Genomic DNA, 9679 nt, shown 5'->3' with positions numbered 1-9679 from the left:
GTGATTTGAGGTTTCAAATAAGTTCATATGATGTTATAGGAGTTGTTGGTATATTTGGTTGAGGTCCCGAGGGCCTCGGGTGAGTTTCAGATGGTTAACGAATCAAAAGTTGGACTTAAAACAAATGCTGCAATTTTTCTCTGCTGTTGGAAATTTCTGGCCCAAGATCGAGGTAGCCCAAGATCGAGGCCCATGATGAGGGAACCCAAGATCGTGGTAGCCCAAGATTGAGGCAGCCCATGATCGGACTCACTATGATCGGAATCCCCATCATCGAACTCCATGATCAGACTCCATGATCGGATTCCCATGATCGGACTCCCCATGATCGTACTCCCCATGATCGGACTCACTATGATCGGACTCACTATGATCAGAATCCCCATGATCGAACTCTATGATCGGACTCCATGATCGGACCCCCATGATCGGGCTCCCCATGATTGGACTCCCCATTATCGGACTAGCCATGGTCGGACTCCCAATGATCGGACTCCTCCATGATCGAGGTCATCCTGGACAGATGACCTGGACAGATCTGTAAGTTATAAAAACAGGGGGGCTTCGTCCATTTCGCCATTATTAATAACTTGGAGCTTGAGCAGAAGCGATATTTGATATATTTTCAAGGAAAAACATTGGGGTAAGTGATTCTAACTCGGATTTCGTCAATATACACGAATATATCATTGTTTTCACTATTTAATTAGTGTTTTGAGATTTAAATTTGAAAAATTTTATAAATCTCATAGAAACGAATTTTTGAGATTTCGGTATCGATTCGGAGTCAGATTTGAGTGAAACTGGTATGGTTGGACTCGTAATTTAATGGGTTATCGGATTTCATAACTTTTGCCGGATTCCGAGATGTGGGCCCCACGGACAAATTTTTAATTAATTTCGGTATATTTATTAAAAATATAGTATTTTCTTATAGAATTGATTCCTATAATTTTTAGTGATTGTATCGAATTATTTATAATTAGATTCTAGCTAATCAAAGTTGGATAATCGAGGAAAGGCCCTTCTAGTGGATTAAATTGGAGCAAATTGAGGTAAGTCTCTTGTCTAATCTTGTGAGGGGGAAATTCACCCAATAGGTGATTAAATTAAATAATTGTTGCTAATTACGGGGGGCTACGTACATACGAGGTGATGAGAGTCCGTGCGTAGCTACTATTAATGCTAAAGTCTGGGTAGTTTTAGGACTTAAAACATGAATTACTTGTGTAAATTATATTCTTTTTTAATTAAAATATTTGATGTATATATTATGAATTGTTATGAAAGGTAGAAAAATATGAAATTTTCATATGCTAAATTTTTGTTTAGATTAATTAATTGTTAAAATAAATTGTTATCCTCTCGAATAAATTTTACAATAAATACTCTTATTTCGGAGGTATATAAGAAAATGTCCTCCTTTCTTGTGGATCGGGCCGAACGCCTCGGCAGGATAGATGCATCTATGGATCGTGCCGCATGTCCCTCGGCAGTGTACACGAAACTCTGGATCGGGCCGTACGACCTCGGTAGAAATCGTGCTTAATAATAATAATAATTACATGATACTTGGACAGTTTATTACAGCTTGTAAAGCTATTTGATAAATTGGAAATTTTTGAAATTAAATTGCAGTTTGTAAATAAATTGGAATTTTTATTGAAATTGAAGGATTTAATTAATAGATTAGAAATTATTTGAATTGAAGGAATTTAATTAATATATTGAGAATTATTGGAATTGAAGGAATTTAATTACTTCTGCTGGTTCAATAAAATTATTGTTAACTCTGTGAATCAAGTTGATACAAATATTTCTATTTTCATGATTATTTAATATTATTAACCCATAGTGAGTGTCATAGTCGGCCATCTCGTCTCTACCTCTTCGAGATTAGGCTTGATACTTACTGGGTACACGTTGTTTTCGTACTCATACTGCACTTGCTGTACATTTTACTGTGCAGGTACATATATGTATAGCGGTCTTGTGGGCGCAGAGGTGTGGTTAATAATCTTGGGGACATAGGTGAGCTGCATTATATATTACGATCCGCAGCTAACAGAGTCTCTTTCAGAGTTATTATATTTTTCTGTCCAATTTGTATTCTAGACAGATGCTATATTTTATTTTAATTCCCTAGTAAATGCTCATGCACTTGTGACACTGGGTCTTGGCACACACATTGGTAGTGGTATTTTATTATTTTTTTGGATTAAAAGTTTAATCAATATATGTTTGATGTATCAGTTGGCTTGCCTAGCTATAGTGTTGGGCGCCATCACGACCTATAGGTGAAATTGGGTCGTGACAATTAGAGTGGAGGGGTGCATTGGATTACGTTCCTAGCAAGGTTATCTCATTTTTAAATGCTCAGGAGATGATTGAGAAGGGGTGTAATTCTTATCTAGCCTTCGTGAGAGTTGTCAGTGTTGATACTCCGACCATCGAGTCAGTTCTGGTAATGGGAAATTATCCAGATGTATTTTTGGAGGATCTTCCGGGTATACCGCGAGACAGGGATATCGATTTTGGTATTGATTTGCTACCAGGCACTCAGCCCATTTCTATTCCACCATATCGTATAGCCCCAACAAAGTTAAAGGAGTTAACATAGCAGTTGCAAAAATTGCTTCATAAAGGCTTCATTCGGCCCAGTGTGTCACCTTGGTGTGCTCCAGTCTTGTTTGTAAAGAAGAATGATGGTTCTATGCGCATGTGTATTGATTATTGACAGCTGAACAAGGTTACAGTGAAGAACAGGTACCCATTGCCTCACATTGATGACCTATTTGATCAGTTACAGAGTGCCAGAATGTTCTAAAAGATTGATTTACGGTCAGACTATCATCAGTTGAAGATTCGGGAGCCGGATATTTCGAAGACTACCTTCAAGACTCGGTATAGTCATTACGAGTTCCTTGTGATGTTATTTGGGCTAACCAACACCCCAACAACATTCATGCACTTGATGAATAGTGTATTCTAGTCCTATCTTGACTCATTCGTCATTGAGTTTATTGACGACATCTTGGTATACTTCCGGAGCCGGGAGGATTATGAACAACACATGAGGACCGTGCTCCAAACCTTGAGAGAAAAGAAGTTGTATGCCAAATTTTCAATATGTGAATTCTGGCTTGATTTGGTGGTGTTCTTGGGTCATGTAGTGTCGAGTAAAGGGATCACAGTAGATCCGAAGAAGATTGAAGCAGTGCAGACTGGGCCAAGACAGACTTCAACTACTAAGATCCGGAGTTTTCTTGGTTTGGAAAGGTATTACAGTCGTTTCGTATAAGGTTTCTTATATATTTCTGCACCTATGACCCAATTGACCTAGAAGGATGCTCCGTTTAGGTGAACCGAGGAGTGTGAGGAGAGCTTTCAAAAGCATAAGACTTCTTTGACTATAGCCCTAGTGTTGTTGTTGCATACGGGTTCAGGGTCTTACACTGTATACTATGATGCATCGCGTATTGTCCTCGGTGCGGTGTTGATGCAAGACGGTAAGGTGATTGCCTACACGTCTAGACAATTGAAGGTGCATGAGAAGAATTATCATGTCCACGACCTTGATTTAGCAGCTATTGTTCCATGCCTTGAAGATCTGGCGGCACTATTTGTACGGTGTCCTTTGTGAGTTCTATACAGACCACCGGAATCTACAACATCTGTTCAAACAAAAAGATCTTAACTTGCGTCAGTGAATATGGTTAGAGTTGCTTAAGGACTATGATATCACCATTTTGTATCATCCCGGGAAGGCCAATGTGGTGGCCGATGCCTTGAGTCGCAAAGCGGAGAGCTTGGCGTGCTACAAGTATAACAAGCTAGACTACATGGTCAAAGACTGCCCAGTGTGAGCAATTGAATGGAAGAAAAAAATAGTTGAAAAGGAGAAATGGGAAAAACTGAAAGAGAAGGGCCCAAAAATGAGTGAACTGCAAGATAAGCTTGATAAAGGAACTAAAAAGGTTAATAATACTCTTTCTGATGCTGAATGTAGGAATAAAGTATTGCAAGAAAATCTTGAAAAGGAAAAATATGAACTATCTCGGCTAAGCAAGTGGCATAGATCCTCAAATGCACTAAATTGGCTAAATGAAAACTGCAACACTAACAAATCAGGACTTGGCTATAGAAAATCTGTCCCCAAGTTTGATCCAAAGTGTCTAGGAATTCCTGATAACATGATGTGCTTTAATTGTGAGAAGGTAGGGCACTTTAGAGATACTTTTCCTGTCTTAATTCATGCTCAGTTTAATACACCTTTGGTCTTGCTAAAAATGTGAAGAAGTAAGAAGAACCAAAAGTCAAGTCTCTTGTTCAAACTAAGTGGATTAAGGTTAATAAGAAAAGAATGGTTAATTCTCTTCCCTTCTGGGCAACAAGAGATCTGATTCATTCTTTTATAAATAAAAAATGACCCAAGCTTGTCTGGGTTTCCAAGACTAACTTGTGATTTATGGTGCAGGCTAAAGTGAGAGGAAACAATCAAGAATGGTATCTAGACAGTGGATGCTCAAGACATGACTAGAGAAAAGAAAAACTTTCTCTCACTGACAGCCTTCCAAGGAGGGAGTGTGTCATTTGAAAATGGAAAAAAGAGGCAGATAGCAGGTATTTGTAAGGTTGGTAAGTCACACTCTCATGCTATAGAAGATGTGCATTATATAGTAGGTCTTAAACATAATCTTCTTATCATTTTTAAAATGTGTGATAAAGGAAATTAGGTAAAATTCAATTCCAAAATATGTACTGTCACTAAGATGGATACCGATGAAATTGTGTTAAAAGGGAAAAGACATAACAATGTCTACAAGATATTTATTGTGTCTATTCCTCAGAATGAGCACACATGCTTATGTGTAGTGGAAGATGACCTACTATTACGGCATAGTATACTGGGACATGTCAGTCTATATCAACTCAGCATATTGGCAACAAAAGACCTGGTCCTTGGACTGTCAAAAGTTGAGTTCACCTCAGACAAATTGTGTGATGCTTGTGTCAAAGAAAAATATGTAAGGTCATATTTTAAATCTATAAAGGTTGTCAGCACTTCTAAACCCTTGGAACTCTTTTACATAGACCTATGTGGACCAATGAGAGTGGGGAGAAGGAGAGGCAAGAGGTATGTATTTGTCATTGTAGATTTTTCTAGGTACCCATGGACCCTATTTCTCACATCTAATGATGAAACTTTTGATGTTTTCTGTGTGTTTGTCAGAATGATTCAACATAAGATGGGTTGTAATGTTTCAATTATAAGAACAGACCATGGAACTGAATTTGAAAATTCTAAATTCCTTGAGTTCTATAGCACTCATGGAATTGATCATAACTTCTTTGCACCTAGAACTCTACAACAAAATGGTGTAGTGAAAAAAAAAAGATCTCTAGAAGACATGGGCAGGATCATGCTGAGTGCCCATGGACTGCCCAAGATCTTTTAGGCTGAGGCAGTCAATACTGCTCATTACTTGCTGAACAAATGCATGGTCTGGCACATTCTTGAGAAAACTCCCTATGAGTTACGTCGAGGAAGAAAGTCCAAACATCACTTACCTAAGAGCCTTTGGGTGCAAATATTTTGTGCACAACAATGACAAAGAAGCTCTAGGAAAGTTTGATGACCGAAGTGATGAGAGAATTTTCTTGGGCTACTCTCCACATAGTAACACTTACAAAGTATTAAATATAAGAAATTTGTGTGTAGAAGAAAATGTTCAAGTTATTTTTGATGAATCTAACAACATGACTGAGAAAGATCTACAGGATGAAGACTATGATATATGGCTCACTGATGAGAGAACCTCTAGAGAACCTGAACAACAATCTGAAGAAAGATCAGGAGATCCTAAGGAAGTTGAAAGTGATTAGGAAGAACGAGAAGAAGAAGAGAGAACTATACTGACTGCTTCCCAGACAAATGAAACTACTGACACTGGTCCGTTGGGTCACTCCTTGGGTGAACCATCTCTGGGCATGAAATTTAGACCATGAAAACATCAAAGATCACTTCCCTTTGAGAACATCATCTCTAATCCTAATGCCGGAGTGCAAACCAGGTCATCTCTAAGAAGCACTTATAACCTTCCTCTCACAGGTTGAGCCTAAGAACATAAAGAGAGCTCTAAAGGATCCAAATTGGATTATAGCCATGCAAGAGGAGCTGAATGAATTTGAAAGAAGCAAATTCCGGCACCTGGGGCAAAGACCCATGAACAAAATTGTCATAGGTACTAGATGGGTGTTCAGAAACAAGCTGGATGAACAAGGGAATATAACAAGGAACCAGGCCAGACATGTGGTTCAGAGATATAATCAAGAAGAAGGCACTTATTATGACGAGCCATTTTCACCTGTAGCCAGAATGGAAGCTATAAGAATGCTAACAGCTTTTGCTGTATGCATAGAGTTCACCTTGTATCAGATGGATATGAAGAACGCATTTTTGAACGTTTACCTGAAGGAGAAGGTTGTTTGTTCCCTCGGTTTGAGAGTGAAGAGTTCCCTGACTATGTGTTCAAGTTAGACAAGGCCTTGTATGGACTGAAACAGGCTCGAAGAGCTTGGTATGAGAGGCTCTTAAAATTACTCTTAACCAATAACTTTGTAATAGGAAAGGTGGACAACACATTGTTTCTGAAGAGTAAAGGCAAAAATCTTCTGATTGTATAATTATATGTGGATGATATTATCTTTGGGGCTACTAATGAATCAATGTGCAAGGAATTTTCCGTGATGATGGGAAATGAATTTAAAACGAGCATGATGGGTGAATTAAACTTCGTCTTGGGGCAGCAAATCAAGCAAACACCTATTGGAACCATGATACATAAACAAAAATACATCAAGGAACTATTGAAGAAATTAAGCATAGACTCTTCTAAGTCTATAGACACTCCTACTGCCATTGCAAAAAAGCTTGACCTTGATGAAAAAGGGAAAAGTGTGGAAACCAAATTGTATAGAGGAATGATTGGGTCACTGTTGTATCTCACAACAAGCAGGACTGATATTGTATTTAGTGTGGGATTGTGTGCAAGATTTCAGGCAAATCCCAAATAGTCTCATATGAAGGCTATCAAAAGAATACTTAGATATCTTAAAGGGACTCCTGATATGTGTCTATGGTATCCTAAAGGGTACAATTTTGATCTAGTTGGTTATGCTGATGCTGACTATGCAGGGTTTCATATTGGCAGGAAAAGCACTTCAGGAAAGAATATTTTATTGGTTCTTACCTGGTGTCTTGGGGAACAAAGAAATAGAACTCAGTGGCGTTGTCTATAGCTGAAGAAGAATATGTGGTTGCAGCATCTTTCTGTGCTCAGTTGTTGTGAATAAGACCACAGTTAAGGGACTATTGTATTTTTATTGACTGTGTTCTTATTTTCTATGATAACACTAGTGCCATAAACATTGCTAAAAATCCATGTCAAACACAAGATAACTAAGCATATTCATATTAGACATCACTTTCTCAAAAACAATGTTGAAAGGGGAATATCTCAATTAACTTCTTGAATATCAAATTGTTGATATTTTTAATAAGGCTCTAAGTAGGGATCACTTTGAAAGGAACAGACTAGAACCGGGTTTAATTAATACTTCCAGCTTGGTTGAACCCCAATGATTGGCTATAAAAATTTATACTTAGATGTAAATGTTGAGTATAATGTGCTTGATTCAGTCTAGTGCTTGACTTGAGCACACACATTCGCCCAAAAACGTCTAGCCGATGTCTTATGATACTAACATACTGTGTTGAAGCTTTATTAGAGAAATGATTAAGGAGTTGCTAAGGAGTTGGTTCTTTGACTCAGGTACGTGTCATTTTGTCTTAAATCATTGGGACTTAATAACTGAAATTACTGCTATACTCAAACTCTCTAATCTTGTTAGCATCACTCCTATTTGTCATCAAGTCGAGGATTAAAGAGAAATCCTAGAAAGATTAGAGTCTAATTACTTCTAAAAACCTAACAGTCAAAAGTAATCATTATTAGAGTCCCATTAGAACTTAAATTCAGTACTCTCGTTTTTGTAGTCAAATCAAGACTACCCTCTTTAAAATCCCTCTTGTGATCCATCTCTCATACCTCATTGTTCCTCTCAAACCATAAGCAAGAATCAAAGAAACATTGTTGTCGTTCTCCCATCAATCTCGTTCTCTCATCACCATGCCTAAATCAAGTAAAACTCCCTCTAAAGCTAAATCATCATCCAAGTCTGAAGTAAAATCCAAAATCATGCAGCCCAAGACTAAGAAAAATGCAAAATCAACCAGTGAATCTGCACCCACACCTGCTGTTGACAGTCAATTTTGACCCTCCCTTTTTTAAATTAATTTATTTATACTTAATAATTTATAATGAATGTTTTGAAAATATTTTCAATCAATAAATACATATTTTACAAAATTAACTAAGTATTAGTAGTTTTGAAACTAATAATTATGTAATTACAAATATACTTACTATTTTAAGATTATTAAAGTAACCTTTACGTACATCACATACGCTTTATAATTAATTTAACGAATTACTCCTTAATTTCTAATTAGTTAGATTACTATGCTAATAATTCAAATTAGCGTTATAACATAGAAAATAAAGTATTTTCTAAATTACAATAATTAGTAATATATTTGATAATTATAAATTTACTCTATTTTATTAAAAATAATTTAGTTTATTTAAATTAATTTCAAAGAGGTTAAAGACTAAGTGGCTATAATTGTAATTGCACTCCTAAACATAAATTGGCCATCCTCTAAATTAAAATTGGCCCAACCACAAGCCCAATCCGCAATTAACCCAGTCCAGGTCCACCCTCGTTTGCCACCTTGGCTATCCACAAGCTCCTCTCTAAGCCAATCTGCTTGTGCCATGTCACCTCCCCATAACACTCACAAATGAAGCATAGTGAATCCAAGTCATCCGTTTCTTAGATCAACGACTCACAATCTGCTTGCGTTTTTCCTTTTATTTAAAACACTCGTTAGATCTCATCTCCACCATCAAAATACTATAATCTGACGGACACCAAAATTCCTCTTCAAAACCCCTTAAGTGCCCGAATTATCAGGACCGTTGATCATCAGATCTACCAGCCTAGATATCGTCTCCCTATCTTAACCTAAGAGATGACCCTAATTCCCTCTAACCCTAAATCATTTCCACTCAGACTCGGCCGCCCCTCCTTTCCCTTTCCTCTCTATTCTCTCAACTCTTATCACCTTAATCAGTCAAGAAAACCTTGCACAAATTCGTGCAAGGTTTCATATCGCCTAAAAGTCATCCCTTCTATTTCATTACCCATGATTATCGCTAAGTCTTTGCCCATTTTGTCTTTGAGATTCAAACGCGCAAATCTGAAAACCTTAGCATACCAATGAAACATCAAATCGCTAGACCTCTCTTACACGCTGCCAAATCTATGGCATGCATGGATATATCTTAAGTTTTATCATCATTATTCTTGATCCATAGGTCAAACGTAGGGACCTCTGGACACTGGAGCTTTTATTCGGTGGTTTTTGATTTCAACGGTCATTGCTGATCTTCACATGCCCGGGTAAAAAATCTTCAACGATTCTCCTTCTTTTCTTTTCTGATTTTACCCGACAATACTCACATCATCAATTCATCGTCACCCTCCACTCACA

General features: G+C 37.4%; 2 protein-coding genes across 2 annotated transcripts; both read left to right on the top strand.

Moving 5' to 3' along the window:
• Window positions 1-5532: 5532 nt before the first annotated feature.
• LOC108948099 (uncharacterized mitochondrial protein AtMg00820-like) lies at window positions 5533-6541 on the top strand. The gene is made up of 2 exons (XM_018776795.2): window positions 5533-5871; window positions 6113-6541. Exons 1-2 carry the CDS (start codon window positions 5533-5535, stop codon window positions 6539-6541), a joined length of 768 nt encoding a protein of 255 aa, XP_018632311.2.
• A 188-nt stretch (window positions 6542-6729) lies between these two features.
• Window positions 6730-7306, top strand: LOC117280867 (uncharacterized mitochondrial protein AtMg00810-like). The gene is made up of 2 exons (XM_033660630.2): window positions 6730-7062; window positions 7199-7306. Exons 1-2 carry the CDS (start codon window positions 6730-6732, stop codon window positions 7304-7306), a joined length of 441 nt encoding a protein of 146 aa, XP_033516521.2.
• The last annotated feature ends 2373 nt before the right edge of the window (window positions 7307-9679 follow it).

This window comes from Nicotiana tomentosiformis, chromosome 4 (assembly GCF_000390325.3).
Source record: "Nicotiana tomentosiformis chromosome 4, ASM39032v3, whole genome shotgun sequence".
NCBI classification, from domain to species: domain Eukaryota; kingdom Viridiplantae; phylum Streptophyta; class Magnoliopsida; order Solanales; family Solanaceae; genus Nicotiana; species Nicotiana tomentosiformis.
The sequence above is the reverse complement of the archived record's forward strand: the minus strand, read 5'-3'. Positions and strand labels throughout refer to the sequence as shown.

Bases quoted from the DNA above. Each gene is read 5' to 3' on its own strand.
- LOC108948099 (XM_018776795.2), top strand. From the start codon at position 5,533: ATGAGTTACGTCGAGGAAGAAAGTCCAAACATCACTTACCTAAGAGCC. The intron at 5,872-6,112 runs GTTGAAAGTGAT...TTCCTCTCACAG, and splicing joins GATCAGGAGATCCTAAGGAA to GTTGAGCCTAAGAACATAAA.
- LOC117280867 (XM_033660630.2), top strand. From the start codon at position 6,730: ATGTGCAAGGAATTTTCCGTGATGATGGGAAATGAATTTAAAACGAGC. The intron at 7,063-7,198 runs GCAAATCCCAAA...CTGACTATGCAG, and splicing joins GATTGTGTGCAAGATTTCAG to GGTTTCATATTGGCAGGAAA.